General features: G+C 41.1%; 1 protein-coding gene across 10 annotated transcripts in view; it reads right to left on the bottom strand.

The window, feature by feature from the left end:
- The window catches only part of ep400 (E1A binding protein p400), a 150,136-nt gene that overhangs the window by 101,393 nt on the left and 31,700 nt on the right, over nt 1-17,043 (bottom strand). For 8 of the 10 annotated variants that reach the window (XM_080207995.1, XM_080207999.1, XM_080207997.1 and 5 more), the window contains 2 exons: nt 4,413-4,535; nt 139-584 (listed from right to left, as the gene is read on the bottom strand). In XM_080207995.1, the coding sequence (XP_080064121.1) occupies nt 139-584; nt 4,413-4,535 (569 nt within the window). The remainder of the gene's footprint in view (nt 1-138; nt 585-4,412; nt 4,536-17,043) is intronic. The other 2 variants (XM_080208001.1, XM_080208003.1) reach the window with 1 other exon arrangement.

Genomic DNA, 17,043 nt, shown 5'->3' with positions numbered 1-17,043 from the left:
GTACAAAAAACAGATACACTGCTGTTGTCTTCTCTGGTTATAGTTCAGTCTATAGTTGAACCATTAAATCTATAAAAGTAACATTTGTTGCTACCAATACATTTGGTTCACATACCACCTTTAGATAACATGTTTTACCTGCTGTTGTGAAAGGTGTGCTTGTGTCTGTTGGAGTTGTGCTGGCGGTTGAGTTTGCATCGGTATGTGTATTGCAGCTTGCACCTGCTGCTGCTGCAGCTGAACCTGAAGTTGGGTCTGAGACTGAGACAGAGAAACAGACTGTTGTTGGACCTTGGTCTGCGGGAGGTTTTGAGGCTGGGGCTGGGATTGGAGAATGGGTTGGGGATGAATTTGGGGATGGGGCTGCAGCTGGGTTTCGACCATGTGCTGTTGCGTCAACTGAATAGTAGCTGGGAGTGATGTCAATGGCATAGCTGTGGGTTGCAGTCTGCCAGGCAGCTGGGGTGGAGGTGTGTGCAGGCTGGCTGCATTCTGTACTGGAGGTCCTTTGGAAGGGTCGTATTGCTGCTGGTTTTGTTTCTGACCAGTGAGCTGTATCGTCTGAGGAGTAGGGGGCATTCCACCTGAAGAAATGTTAAACAAAGAGAACATGGAATCAGTATCATTTGTTCTTTCCTTAATTTATTCCTTTAATTTTCACAAATGGTGGACAAATACATTAGCAATATGACCAAATACAAAGATTAGAAATATCCACCCACAGTGCCAGGCTACTGCTCAATACAAAATGTAAGGGACCCTGGATTTTATAAACAGAGGCATATAGAGGACAAAAGCAAGAAAGCCATGTTAAAGTTTTCTAAAACACAGGTTAGGCATCAACAGGAGTACTGTGCCCAATTCTGGTAGCACACATTAAGAATAATATCAATAGATTAGAGGGTGCAGAATAGATTTATCCGGGTAGAACTTCAGTTATGTAGAGAGATAAGAGAAATTGGGATTTTTTTCCGTAGAACAGAGGCTAAGGGAAGATTTAATGCTGTCCAAAATCATGAGGGGTTTTGATAGTTTAATGGTGAGAAAATGTTTCCATTGCAGGAGGATCGGTAACCAGAAGACACAGATTTAAAGTAACCGGTAAAGTAGCCCGAGACTAAATGACTTTTTTTTAAAGCACACAAAGCAATGATGATGTGAACTGCACACTGTCTGTCAGGGTGATGGAAGCAAATTCAATAGCAACATTCAAAAGAAAATTGGATAAATACTTGGAGGAGGAAAATTTGCAGGTTTATGGGGAAAGAGTAAGGGTAGCGTGGTTAAGTGAACAGCTCTTTCCAGGAATCAACAGATCAAATGGACTCCCTCAATGCTGAACGATTCAAAATCTGCTTCTCTGCAACATAAACACAGGAAGAAAACAACTACTAAAAGGACACATTTCATGAGATGCTTGGAATCAAGTGTAAATTAATTTTTAAAATCAAACCTGATTAAAATCAAACAGAATCTTTTCAGCACATTTGACGAGGTGGGGGGGGGGGGGGGGGGGGAAATCTTGGTACAGAACTCCGTGTTGAGATTCAGCACTTGCTTTTGTGTCATCAAGTTCTATTGAATTTTTAAAAAGACAGTTTACTGACACTGAAACAAGCTAGCCCCATATTCTACAGGTGTAAAATATCACAGAAATAACATCACTGATTCTGCTTGAGTAAACTATGCAACTTTCTATAGATTGTCATCCTAGAGGTTTCAGCCTGACTGAAACAAAGTACGAAACCAAACTGATGAAAGCAACATGTACTTGCGTCAGACCTGTAAGCTATAGATAATAATATGAACAGCTAAACTGTCTATGAGATTCCAATACTGCAGATGCAATTATGTTGTACTGTTTTACAGAAGCAGGAACAAGACAGAAATAGCTTCAGCTCTTCCTTTGTCACAAGGTCAAATATATAGCTGTCAACTCCTGGCACAGAAGTTCTATGAAAGCTGCGCACAGTGCCATGGATTTAACTCACAAAATTAAATAATGCAAAACATAAATCTACAAGTAGAGGAGAAGCCTGACAGCAACGTGCTTGAACCTTTTAGGGAGCGGTTAGAAATAAACTTACCCCTTGAGTCACCTGCAAGTTAAGCACTCTTAAAATATGCCCATCACCATTAAATTTAGTACAAAATAGACCAAAGTCACGTTGGGAATTTAAGCATGCATGTCCATTTAATTAATGACCCAGTCACAGAGTGTCTATAAGAGAGCCTCAGAGAAACAACAAGTTAAATGTAGGTTGAATATCAATAATGAAAGACTGGTTTTATATTATATATATGTAACTTAACCCACCTACACAATTTGAAACTACAGTTCCGACAAAATACAGAAACTGCAAGGAAAACAAAGACTGACTCAATACCCACCGACATGCTCAAACATCTACACTGGGAAATGAGTGAGAAAAAAAAACAGAATAAGTCACTCAGATGAAATTTAAATTACGCCACAAACCCCCTAAAGGCTCTCTTCCCAGAGATAACTTTCTAAAACACAGAGAAACACTTTCCTGCTTCTCAGTTTGGGGGGAGCCTCTACATGTTCTGTACTGGTGTGGGAAACATTTGCTAAGAATACACCAATCTTAATAGGCGTCACCTTGTTAACATTAGTGATTGTTATGTAGGCCGCGTAATAACTGTCACTACACTTCTCCACCGCACACATTATGATGCAATAAGGTGCAATAGAATGGACAGCATTATTTTAAGAGTAACTGAATGAATCAGTGTATTCAGTATGGTGGCCATCATTGAGAGCTGGCTTCAATGGATGTTGTTTTATAATTGCAGAACCACATGCATAATGTGCAAAATCTGATGATGCCACGAAATGTATCATGGAGCTAACTCTGAGTACTGACCCGCAACACTGAAATGTTTGTGTACAATTGCCTAAATAACAAACTCTACTTTTCTTGGACAGACCTTCCCTAATCAGGAAAAGATACCCAATGCAAAAAACACATTACTTACCTCTACAGATGAGTACAAGGCCAAGGCTACCCATAACTAAAGCCAGTGTGCAGTAGTACACACCACAGAAGTCATTATTTATGTCCTCCATACAAATTAACCTAGGGTTTGTTCTCAAAGAGAGAAAGAACTTGCATTTGTACAGCATCTGCCATGACTTCAGAATGCCGCAAAATGCTTTACAGCCAATGGGCTGCACTTTTGCAGTACAGCCAATTTGCATATAGATATTGATCAGATAAATCAGTTTTAGGAATGTTGGTTAAGGGCCAATTATTGGCCAGGAAACCGGTGAGAACTCCCCTACTCTTCTTCATATGTAGTGTTCATGGGATCTTTACATCCACCTGATGGGGGCAGACAAGTCCTCGGATAATGACTCATCCAAAAGAGAGTACTTCTGACAGTACAGCACACTCTCAATACTGTACTGGACCCTAGCTCAAGTCTCTGGAAGCCACAACCTTCTGACTCAGAGGCGAGAGTCCTACTCAATAAGCCATGATTGGCACCCAAAAACTTTCCATGGAATGAAAAGCAAAAAAAAGACTGAGGAAAAGGAATAAAATATCAGAGTACTTAGTAACAATCGTAACTACTAAAAAAGTAAATATCATTATAGGGGCATGTGTGTTAAACAACAAAATACAAGCTAACCCTCAGGGAATACATTGCTCAGAAGCCAAGTAGGTTAATAGGTCCCATACAAGTCCTACTTTATTTTCATCATTAGAAATCACTGCGAAAATATACTGTAATGAAAGGTAATAGCTACAGACCACAATTTGGCTGTGCCATGTAGGAGTCTACTACCAAATATAAAACTAAACAGAATTTTAAGCACTGCATTAAAAACACAATAAAGCTAATAGTATGTTCCAAAAGTCACAAAAGGACAGGTAAATTTCCATCACGTTTGATTCAGTGGATATTAACTTGCTCTGAAACTCAGATTGTGAGCGCATGCATCCACACAGTTCAAAAACATCACATACTGCATTTATATTGCACTGATACTTTCAATATAGCACAGTCCTCTTTATAATGCACCAATTAACTGGCTCTGAAGGGCAGCATTAGAACAAGGATGGAATGGAGTTTATACTTTCTTGTAGTTTTCCCCTGTAAATAGAAGTTTTAACCTTTTGAAATGTTACTAATGTTCATGCATACTTAGCTTGACTGTGTACATTTTAATTTAAGAATGGCATTTGTTCATATTCATTCAAGTTAGGATTAAGAAACAGAAACTAGTTTCAGATGAATCCCTGACTAAAATTGTTGACTTCACTTTGAATAGATGGATGCTATCGGAGGAAGTTTATGTACAATTTAAATATATGGAAAAATGTCCTTGCAAATGAGAGAAGACATCAAAATGTGTATGTGAAGATGTGTTTGATATCTCTTACCCTGCACTGTTGGCATAAGTTGCTGTAAGGGAACAATAGCTGGAGATCCTAAAGTAGTCACAGTTGTATGTTGGAAAACCATTCCATGGCGACCACCTTCTATCCGTGGCCTTTTATTCTGATCTGAAGTCAAAAGCAAAACACAGAGTTCGCAATATTATGCAGTAAAAAAACCTCCCTTCAAGGTCAAGGCAGACTTTGTTCATCATGCATGAAACTTTTGATTTTCAGCAACTTTCTAAACTCTGTCAAAACGGCGGTGGTAGAATATGTGAACGATTTAAAAGCTTAAAGGGATTGCACAAGTTAGTGAACTGCCAGGTACCTCAATTCATCAAGTAGCTTTACAGCATTTTTAAGGGCCAAGCTAATGGTGCAAAGTATGTAATATATTGAAAGTATCAGGTTTTTGTGTGACGGGATACTGTTTTTACATCACGTTATATGCAGCATGCACTCACTCAATGGCACTCCGACTAGTGATATAGGCACATTTTCCACAGCATGAAGATCTGAGGAAGCTCTTTGGGGTTTTTCAACTTAAATAAAAAAAAATCATGAGCAACATTAGGTTAGTGAGAGAGCATTGTATAAGAAGCATATTATGTGACACGTATACATTAGAATAAGCTCTATGTGTACCTCAACATGTCTGACTGCACATTAATTTCTTTAATCTACATAAATACTCACTAAATCTCTCTTAGGACATCCAGTCCACCACATGTATTTGTAAATTATCTTAATTATGAATATAGGCTAAACGGTTTTCTCTTCAGTGAAGTGTAGACTTATGGGTGATCCGATTGAGGTTTAGAGGATGAAGGGAATTGATTGTAGATGAAGTGTTCCCATTAAATAGGTTGGAGAAAACCAGGAGTCACATGAGGATACAGTCAAGGTTCAATGTCAGGAAGTGAATCTTTCCTGGGACAATAGATAATTCTGGAACAGCCTCACAACTCTTGCGCCAATTCACTGAATCCCTTCAAACAACAGCAGAACCTGTTTCAGGCTGGGACCATACAAAAGGATAAATACTACGAGGAATTATCAGGGCCTGAGTGATCTTCTGGAGTAGCTCTGATTGCCTCGATGGGTCAGTGAGGAATTTCCCAAATTTGTTTTTCCCAAATTGGCTTGGGCGAGGAGTTCACATGGTTTCAGGTGGGGTGGAGAGCACAGATATTGTTCTACACATGGCGTCACAATTGTGTAGGAACAAGCTGTATGGACGAAAGGATATTTACCGATTCGTCATCATTCATAAGGAGGTTCCAAGCGAGAAAATGTGGATGGCATTCACAAGCTGCTCAAGCCTTTTTCTCACAGCTCAAGTCTCTCAGAACCTGGAAAACGTCACTGTTCTATACAATGTACAATCACACAAGAGCTGCTCCATCACAGTACTAAGAGATGAAATGCGCTCACAAGCACTTCCCACCTTTTAGGAGATTGTGTTTAAAATGATCTACAGAAGTAAACCAAATTGCATACAGAGAAATGACACAGCAAACAAAAAAAACTGTGCAAAATAGACAAAACTTAGCATTTAAATTAAACCTTCTCAGGAATCGGTAATGCCACCAATAAGCTAACTGAATTATGTTGTTTAAGTTTCAAACTGAGCAGTTAATATCATCTTATTGATGTGACACGCTTTATCATGAGTTAGGCTCCTAAATGAGGATCTGCTACACAAAAACGTATAACAATTACATTTTATATTTATGGTTATTACAATTTTTTATTTAAAAAAAAAACTAGCATATACGTTGGGTTTTTAATGACCTCCTGATGCCTCAAAGCACTTTGGAAGCTCTTGTAAGCTATAAAGTAGTGTAATGTGAGAAACACAGCAGCCCTTATATGCCTCTGTAGCATTCACCTCAACAATGCCTTGTGGCAGCAGCTTCCACGTTCTCACCATTCTCTAGGTTTCTCCTGAATTTACCCTTTGATTTACTGTGACTAATTTAACTTTATTACCTTTGGCTTTGGACTCCCTGACCAGTGTTGTATGTATGTGAATGGCTTCTCCAAGCAGTAAAAAGCTGACACTCTAGTACAGTACTGATGTTTTTCTGATAAGACACTGAAACGATGACCCGAGTGCCCCAAAGCTCGATGCAAGAGTCCCATGGCTACTATTTCAAACAGCAGGCAAGTTATTCCCAAGGCCTTGGTCAATATTTATCCAGTAATCAACATCACAAAACAGACTATCTGGTCATTAGCATGTTGCTGTTTGAGAGTTTCCTGTGCACAAGTGCACTACTGCATTTCCTAACTGACAACAGCAACTACATTTCAAAACTACTTCATTTGGATATAGAGCACTTTGGGACATCTGCAGTCCTGAAGGGCACTGTATGAATGCAACTCTTTCTTTCTCGCTATGGGAGTAGTACTCTTCCTTTCTGAGCTTTAAGCTTGGAAATTGGCACAGATGACCAAGTTAAGAAATGTCTTTTCAAAGTATTTACGGCACAGAAACAGGTCATTCTGTCTGACCAGTTCATACCAGTTTTCATGTTCCATTCATCCTCCTCCCTATTTCATCTAACCCCATCAACATCTCTTATTGCTTTCTTCATGTGTTTATCTAAGTTCCCCTTAAATGCATTTTTTTAATCCCCTCAACTCTTCCCTGTCTTACAATTTCCACATCTGGGATCTCAGTTACATGAAGGAAATATATAAGCTAAGAAAATCAAGGGGCAAGTTAATAGATGTTCAAAATCATGAAGGGTTTGACACTTAAGAAGGGAGATACTGTTTCCCCTGTTTGCAGGGTGATTATGATGTGGATATGCCGGCGTTGGACTGGGGTAAGCACAGTAAAAAGTCTGACAACACCAGGTTTTAGGCCAACCGACTTATTTGATAGTTAACTCACAAGCTCACAACTCATTCACCTGACGAAGGGACTAACCCGAAAGCTTGTGAGTTTACTATCAAATAAATCAGTTGGACTAAAACCTGGCGTTGTCAGACTTTTTGCAGGGGGATTACCCAGAACACACAAGTTGATCAGCAAAAGAACCAGGAGGGAGATAAGGGTTACAGCAACCTGTGATCAGGAATCCTGAAAGAACAGTGGAAGCAGATTCAAGAGTGACTTTACAAAACAAACTGGATAAGTATTTGCAGGAGAAAGAGTAGGGGAGTGGAATTATTTGAACATAGAACGTAGAACAGTGCAGCACAGTACAAACCCTTCGGCTCTCGATGTTGTGCTGAGCTTCGTCTGAAACCAAGATCAAGCTATCCCACTCCCTATCATTCTGCTGTGCTCCATGTGCCTATCCAATAACCACGAATTATTGGATAGGCACATGGAGCACAGCATTATTGATAGATTCCACTATCACAGCAGGCAGTCCAATCCACATCCCAACCTACCTCAGACATCTCTCCTATATCCCCCACCATGAACCTTATAGTTATGCCCCCTAGTAACAGCTACATCCACCTGAGGAAACAGTCTCTGAACGACCACTCTATCAGTCCCCTTCATCATCCTATAAACCTCTATTAAGTCGCCTCTCATCCTCCTCCGCTCTAAAGAGAAAAGCCCTAGCTCCCTAAACCTTTCCTCATAAGACCTACCCTCCAAACCAGGCAGCATCCTGGTAAATCTCCTCTGCACTCTCTCCAATGCTTCCACATCCTTCTGATAGTGAGGTGACCAGAACTGCACACAATATTCCAAATGTGGTCTCACCAAGGTCCTGTACAGCTGCAGCATAACCCCACGGCTCTTAAACTCAAACCCCCTGTTAATAAATGTTAACACAAGATAGGCCTTCTTCACGGCTCTATCCACTTGAGTGGCAACCTTCAAAGATCTGTGGATATGAACCCCAAGATCTCTCTGTTCCTCCACATTCCTCAGAAGCCTGCCACTGACCCTGTAATCCACATTCAAATTTGTCCTACCAAAATGAATCACCTTGCACTTATCAGGGTTAAACTCCATCTGCCACTCTTCTGCCCAGCTCTGCATCCCATCAATGTCCCTTTGCAGCCTACAACAGCCCTCCAACGCATCCAACAATCTTGGTGTCATCAGCAAATTTACTGACCTACCCTTCAGCCGGCTCCTTCAAGTCATTGATAAAAATCACAAATAGCAGAGGACCCAGCACTGATCCCAGTGGTACACTGCTGGTAACTGGTCTCCAGTCTGAGAATTTTCCACCCACCACCACGCTCTGTCTTCTAGCCAGTTACTTAACCAATCGGCTAAATTTCCCTCTATCCCACACCTCCTTATTTTTTTCATGAGCCTTCCATGGGGAACCTTATCAAACGCCTTACTAAACTCCATGTATATGACATCAACTGCTCTAACTTCATCTACACACTTAGTTACCTCCTCAAAGAATTCAAATTTGTGAGGCAAGACGAATCTGTGCTGACTATCCCGGATTAAGCTGCATCTTTCCAAATGGTCATAAATCCTATCCCTCAGGACCTTTTCCATTAATTAACCGACCACTGAAATAAGACGAACTGGCCTATAATTATCAGGGTCATTCCTATTTCCTTTCTTGAACAGAGGAACAATATTCGCCATTCTCCAGTCCTCTGACACTATCCCGTGGACAGTGAGGAGCCAAAGATCAAAGCCAAAGGCTCTGCAATCTCATCCCTTGCCTCCCAAAGAATCCTAAGACATATCCCATCTGGCCCAGGAGACTTAACCACCCTCAGCTTTTTCAAAATTGCTAATACATCTTCCCTCAAAACACCTACCTCCTTCAGCCTACCGGCCTCTATCATACTCTCATCCTCAAAAACATGGCCCCTCTTCTTGGTGAACATTGAAGAAAAGTATTCATTTATCACCTCTCCTATCTCTTCTGACTCCATGCACAAGTTCCCACTACTATTCTTGACCGGCCCTAACCTCACCCTGGTCATTCTTTTACTTCTCATATAAGAGTAAAAAGCCTTACGGTTTTCTTTGATCCAACCCACCAAGGACTTTTCATGCCCCCTCCTAGCTCTCCTAAGCCCCTTTTTTAAGCTCATTCCTTGCTACCTTGTAACCCTCAAGCGACCCAATTGAACCTTATTTTCTTATCCTTACGTACACTTCCTTTTTCTTCTTGACAAGACATTCAACCTCTTTTGAGAGCCATGGTTCCCTCACTCGGCCATTTCCTCCCTGCCTGCCATGGACATACCTATCAAGGACAGCAGTATTTGTTCTTTGAACAAGCTCCATTTTTCATTTGTGCCTTTCCCTGACAGTTTCTGTTCCCATCTTATGCTTCCTAATTCTTGCCTAATCACATCATAATTACCCCTCCCCCAATTATATGCCCTGCTGTATGGCCCTATCCCTCTCCACTGCAATAATGAAAGACACCAAATTGTGGTCACTATCTCCAAAGTGCTCTCCCACAAACAAATCTAACACTTGGACTGGTTCATTACCCAGTACCAAGTCCAATGTGGCCCCACCTCTTGTCGGCCTATCCACATATTGTGTCAGGAAACCATTCTGCACACAATGTACAAAAACCGCCCCATCCAAACTATAAAGTTTCCAATCAATATTTGGAAAGTTAAAGTCACTCATGATAACTACCCTGTGACCTCCACACATAGAACATAGAACAGAGAACATTACAGCGCAGAACAGGCCCTTCGGCCCACGATGTTGCGCCGACCAGTTTTTTTAAAAAAAAACACTGACCCACTAATCTAAACCAATCCCTTTTCGTCCATAAACCTATCCACAGATCTCTTAAACGCCCCCAAACTAGGCGCATTTACAACTGCAGCAGGCAGGGCATTCCAGTCCCTCACCACCCTCTGGGTAAAGAACCAACCCCTGACATCCGTCCTATAACTACCCCCCCTTAATTTAAAGCCATGCCCCCTCATGCTAGCTTTCTCCATCCGAGGAAAAAGGCCATCACTATCTACCCTATCTAAACCTCTAATCATCTTATACGTTTCAATCTATCCATAAACTCCTCCAGATCTCTATTACTATTTGGGGGCCTATAGAAAACGCCAAACAACATGAGCGCTCCTTTCCTATTTCTAACTTCAGCCCATATTTGCCTCAGTAGGCAGATCCCCCTCGAACTGCCTTTCAGCATCCGTTAAAACTATCCTTGATTAACAATGCTTCTCCTCCACCTCTTTTATGACCTTCCTTACTCTTACTGAAACATCTATACTCCGGAACTTCCAACAACCACTCCTCTCCTGTTCTAACGATGTCTCCATAATAGCCACAACATCATAGTCCCAAGTACCAATCCACGCTCCAAGTTCACCTACCTTATTCCAGATGCTCTTTGCATTGAAGTAGACACACTTCAACCCACCTTCCTGTCTGCTGGTACACTCCTGAGACCTTGATACCCTCCTCAGTACCTCACTACACTCGACACTGGCTTCTGGACTACAGCTCGTTTTCGCATCCCCCTGAAAAATTAGTTTAAACGCCCCCCCCCGAAGAGCAATAGCAGATTTCCCTCCCAGGATATTGGTTCAGGTGCAAACCGTCCTGTTTGTACAGGTCCCACCTTCCCTAGAATGTGCTCCAATTATCCATGTAACTGAAACCCTCCCTCCAATACCAACCCTGCAGCCACATGATTATTTGCACTCTCTCCCTGTTCCTCAACTCGCTAGCACTCTTTTAAAATAACTAATACAGGCATAATGTGGCAAGTAGCCTCTTTCTGTATTGTACCTATGATTCCGTGGCTTGTTGAGAATCAAATATTTGTGACCATGGGTTGCAGGGAAGCAAAGTTTCATGGTCAGTTTCATAGAATGAGAGTAAAAGCATGAGTCGCAAAAACCCAGCCTGCAGGTGCAGCAGGTGGTCAGGAAGGCGAATGGGATGCTGGCCTTCATAGCGAGGGGGATTGAATATAAAAGTAGGGAGGTCTTGCTGCAGCTGTATAGGGCATTGGTGAGGCCGCAGCTGGAGTACTGTGTGCAGTTTTGGGCGCCGCACCTGCGCAAGGATATTTTGGCCTTGGAGGGAGTGCAGAGGAGGTTTACTAGGCTGATACCGGAGTTGAGGGGGTTGAGCTATGAGGAGAGGCTGAATAAACTAGGCTTGTACTCGTTAGAGTTTAGAAGAATGAGGGGAGATCTCATTGAGACGTATAAGATGATGAATGGGATGGATAGGATAGAGGTGGAGAGACTCTTCCCGCTCAAAAAAGACAGTAGGACTAGAGGGCACAGCCTCAAGATAAAGGGAGGGCGGTTTAGAACGGAGTTGAGGAGGAACTTCTTCACTCAAAGGGTGGTGAATATCTGGAATTCTCTGCCCGTTGAAGTGGTGGAGGCTGCCTCGCTAAATATTTTTAAGAAGCGGGTTGATGGGTTTTTGATAAGAGAGGGGATTAAGGGTTATGGGGAGAGGGCGGGAAAGTGGAACTGAGCCACGACAGATCAGCCATGATCTTATTGAATGGCGGGGCAGGCTCGAAGGGCCAGATGGCCTACTCCTGCTCCTATTTCTTATGTTCTTATGTTCTTATGTAAAAGAATTAGAAGGCATGCTGGGCACAGCTTGCAGGAAGTCGCCACGCTCTGGCACCATCTTGTTTTTTTTAAATGCACTTGTGATCTATTACTTTCAAAGAAAAATTACCTCCACCCTCTTGAATGTTCATGGGAAACTAATCGTAGAATAGTACAATACAGAGACGTAGGCTATTCCGACCTTCAAGTCTGCACCCACTCTTTTTCTCTATCACTGCAAATTTTCTCAAGTATTTGTCCAATTTGTCCTGTCTACATCAACGGGGATGAAGTAGAAAGGGTCGAGAGCTTCAAGTTTTTAGGTGTCCAGGTCACCAACAACCTATCCCGGTTCCCCCCCCATGTTGACACTATAGTTAAGAAAGCCCATCAACGCCTTTACTTTCTCAGAAGACTAAGGAAATTTGGCATGTCAGCTACGACTCTCACCAACTTTTACAAATGCACATAGAAAGCAGTCTTTCTGGTAGTATCGTAGTTTGGTTTGGCTCCTGCTCTGCCCAAGACCACAAGGAACTACAAAATGTCGTGAATGTAGCCCAATCCATCACACAAACCAGCCTCCCACCCACTGACTCTGTCTACACTTCCTGCTGCCTTAGCAAAGCAACCAGCATAATTAAGGACCCCACGCACTTCGGACATTCTCTCTTCCACCTTCGGGAAATAGATATAGCAGTCTGAGGTTACATACCAACTGACTCAAGAACAGCTTCTTCCCTACTGCTATCAGACTTTTGAAAGGACTTGCCTTGTATTAAGTTGATCTTTCTCTACACCCTAGCTATGACTGTAACACTACATTCTGCACTCTCTCGTTTCCTTCTCTACGAATGGTATGCTTTGTCTGTATAGCACGCAAGAAACAATACAAGTTTTTCAGCCAGCTTCACTAATCACGTTACACCCATATTTTATCATTATCAAACCCTTCAACCATCGGAAACAGTTTTTCTTCATTTACCCTATCTAAACCATGATACACATGCATCACTGGGGACAGAAGGTCTTTCCACCAGCGGGAAAGCATGTTAAAAAAAAAGGTTAAGCCTGAGCTGACAATTAAATTAAAACTGAATGCCTGGTGCAAACGGGAAGGAAAAGAAAGTTAAAATTTGTAGCTTTCAGTAAATGACCTATCAATGAAAACAATGATGCAATAACCTCATTCAATGGGCCCAATTTTACCACTGTGTCGTGGGGCGGGGCGGGGGGTCACAGCGGTCCGTTGCTACCCTGTGGGCGATCGGGGGGGGGGGGGGGGGGGGGGGGGGGGGGGACAGTGATGTCTGTGGGGGCTTTCTGCAGCCTGGGAGCAATCTGACACAGGTGCGCTTTTTCAAATTTTTTTCTAAACTGCTCATGCGCAGTTCAGAGCTCTGATCGTTTCAGGCATGGTAAGCTCCGCCCGTAGCGTGAATCAGACCCATGATTTATTTTTCAGGCTAAGTGCTAATGGGGGCGCCTGAAAGCAGGTTTCCAAGTTGGATCTGAATTGCGCCCAGATTCAGCACTTAGAACGAAAATGGTAAAATCTGGCCCAATGAGTCTTTGCAGGTTCATTTCAGGAAAAGAGCGATTCATTTTTCCCATTATTAGAATAGTAATATACAGAAATCTGCAGCCAGTCAATACAAATCTAACACTGGTATTTTATTGCTACCAATTAAACAGGAATACGGCTGGAGCAAGGACCATACATTAATCTAAAGATATTCACCTAATCTAACTCAGAAAAAAAACCAAAGACTGGGGAAAAAAATTGGATCTCATTATTGCAAACTCTGGAGGGATTAAGTGTTTCAGATCACTGATTTTCTATGCTTTCCATCTCCCTTATAAATCACATTTCAAGTTCTGTCACAAGCTGGAAACATCAGAATGCATTCTTGTGATGAAGTTATCTTAGCTTAATACCGTACTACACAAACATCAATGCAGCCCAACCTATTGAACAAAAGAGGAAGTACAGATTTAATGACATGGTCGGTATGCTAAAATATACTGGAACATCTGAAACAAAACCCTATACTGCCAAAGATTAATGCATTATCAAGTAAATCTGAAACAATCACAAACAGCCATTGTCAGAAGTCACTTTAACACACATCTCTGAACAGAAACTAAACTAAAACTACAGTTACCAAAGGGACCCGAGATACAACTGGAGTAGAAGACAGAGCAACATTGCTGCCAAAGAATATTTTGGCAACGTACACCAGTATAACATCCAGTAAATTAACCAATACTTTGGCCAATGGAAAAAAATAACAATGTCCCTGGCATAAGCATGAATTAGAATTACTGTAAGGCACAGTGTCCACCTTAGCAAACTATTAAGAGCATGCAATGTGGGCAAAGATAAATTGAATTTGATAAACTATAAGGACTGAATATTTTCTGTTAGGTAAACTATTTGCTCATGTTGGAGAATTTGGACGTAGCCAGATATTTCCAATTTCAAAAGGGATGTGGTTTCTAGGCTTTGAAATATTAAAAAATACTCCATAATGTTCTTAGCATCATTACATAGAGTCAGAGACACAAAACCAGTTGCTGACAGAAGTTTCTATCTATTCACACCTTGTCAGTCCACTGCCATCATTCATTAGCTGACAGGATGCAAACTGGCTTGCAAACACTGCATCCAAGAGAACGTTTTGACCATTGACAGCTGGGAAAACTAAATGGAGGAAACAACTGAGATAAAATAGTATTCTATACCAAAATAGGTGGAGAGGCTGATAACAGAATGGCTGACAAATGTGGAGTGTATTGTATACTAATATAATCAACTGACTTTTAACTAAAACAGTGTAACTTGGGAACCAAAAAAGGCCATGCATCTTATCTCAAATCATTCTTCCCAATCCATTCAACCCATCCCAAACCTGTTTCGGGAACACAGCAAACTATGTTTTTATCCTTTTCTTGCCCTTGATCCATATGCACTATTCCTTGCTGAATCAGAAATTGCTCCAATTCCCTTTTGAATGCTCTAATTGTGTGGAAAAACTCCAGCAAGAGAAAACTTATTCTATACATCAATAGCAAAAAGGTACAATGAAGCGGTTTCTCAAATTTAAGGCTTGGTTTCTTTAGCCTGTATTTAGATTCTCAGGTTTTGATAATTCAGGCTTGGCAACTTTACTGATTCTCTCTGTGGAGATATTGGAGGTGATTTCACTTATTACTATTTCTCATCTAAATAAAGGGGAACTCAGTGACACAGTGTTAATTGTTATCAGAGAGAGAGAGTTGTTTTTTCCCCACTTGTCAAGTTAAAAATGACTTGATATTTCTTCTAGAAAAACTTACATATACATAGCACCTTTTCATTTATAAAACCGTCACAAGCCACTTCACGAAAGTGTAATCAGAAGGTGTATCCATATACAGATACAGCAAATAATTAGGAAAGCTAATTTAATGTTATAATTCATTGAGGGGAATCAAAATACAGAAGTAGAGAGGTTGTGCTTCAGTTGTTACAGGGTGCAAGAAAGAGCACATTTCAGAAAAGATTTACCAGACTAACAATTGGAATGCGTAGGTTGCCTTATGAGGCTATGCTTGTATTCGCTGGAGTTTAGAGTAAGAGATGACTTGGCTGAAACATATAATATTCTGAGGGGTATTGACAGGATGGATGTGAAGACGACATTTCCCCTTATGGGAGAATCTAGAATGAGGGGTCATTCATTTAAAACAGAGGTGAGGCAAAATTGTTTCACTCAGAGGGCCCTGAGTCTTTGGAACTCTCTTCCCAGAAAGCTGAAGAAAGCAGAATATTAGAATATTTTTAAGGCAGAGGTGGATAGATTCTTCATAAGCAAGGGGATGAAGTTATCGGGGGTAGGCAAGATGCAGATTTGAAGCTACTATCAGATCTGACGTGATCTTATCAAATGACAGAGCAGACTGGCAGGAGCTGAGCTGACTGGCTACTCTTTCCTTGTATGCTCGTATCAGGACTGGCCACTAAAACAAAGCCAGGTAGGTCTCAAAGAATGAAAGAAAAAAGTGAAAATGTGGACAGGTGAAGGATGGAATAAACAGCTGAGTCTTGACAGCTTCAGGCTGCCAGTTCAATTAATAAGTCTGGAACATAAAGCTAGTCTCAATAATGGTGATCGTAAAAGTATAAATGCCGTAAAAATCCACCTGGCTCACTAATGTCTATAAGAGCAGGAAATCTGCCATCATTACCCAATCCAGTCTATATGTGGATCCAGCATTGTGGTTGACTATTAACTGCCCTCTGTTATAACCTTTCAAGCCACTGATTACAAGGGCAATAAAAGATGGGCAACAAATGCTGGACTAGCCTGCGACAGCCACATTCCATGAATAAATATATTTTCAAAACTTTCCATCACTATGCTTCTTTTTGTTCCCTCACACAATAACCATGTCTGAATATAAGTCAGTGTTCCCATTGTCACCATCCACTTCTTTCCAAGCAGGTTTTATTAGCAAATGCTCACAGCTTTTGGTAGTTGCTTGATAACAGGTAATTCCTTTGGTTGTTCAGAATAAAACACTTGCCAACAAGATAACTAGCAAAATTAATTATGCAAACATCCATTTATTTAAACACACAATGTTAACATTATGTTAATAACATTGTTAACATACAATGGTAAAGGACATTGCTTAATTAAGTATCAGAGCATTAATAAAGAGGAAGTGGTGCCCCTTTGAGTGGTAACCACTTTAATTTAACATGTTAATTTGATTAATTAGTCCATTTTATTTTACTGCTTTATCAAGAGTTTAAAGATGGATGACTGGGATAGTAGATAGAAGGTAGAAATATGTAATGCTACATTTTGTCAATTAATTCATCATCGAAAGTATTAGTGTCTAGTTTCTCACTTTCCCACTTAGACTAGGATCCAATTAATACATAATGGATTTTTAAGATGGGTGAGTTACCAAACTAACTCACTAAGAGCACATAGAACTGTACAGCACAGTACTGGCCCTTCAGCCCTGGATGTTGTGCCGAACTCTGTCCGAACCCACGATCAAGCTACTCCACTCCCTATCATTCTGGTGTGTTCCATGTGCCTTTCCAATAACCGCTTGAAAGTGT

The sequence above is a fragment of the Carcharhinus amblyrhynchos genome, chromosome 20, assembly GCF_965287045.1.
Source record: "Carcharhinus amblyrhynchos chromosome 20, sCarAmb.v2.hapA, whole genome shotgun sequence".
Taxonomy (NCBI): domain Eukaryota; kingdom Metazoa; phylum Chordata; class Chondrichthyes; order Carcharhiniformes; family Carcharhinidae; genus Carcharhinus; species Carcharhinus amblyrhynchos.
Note: the sequence above shows the minus strand (reverse complement) of the source record. Positions and strands in the feature narration are given on the sequence as shown.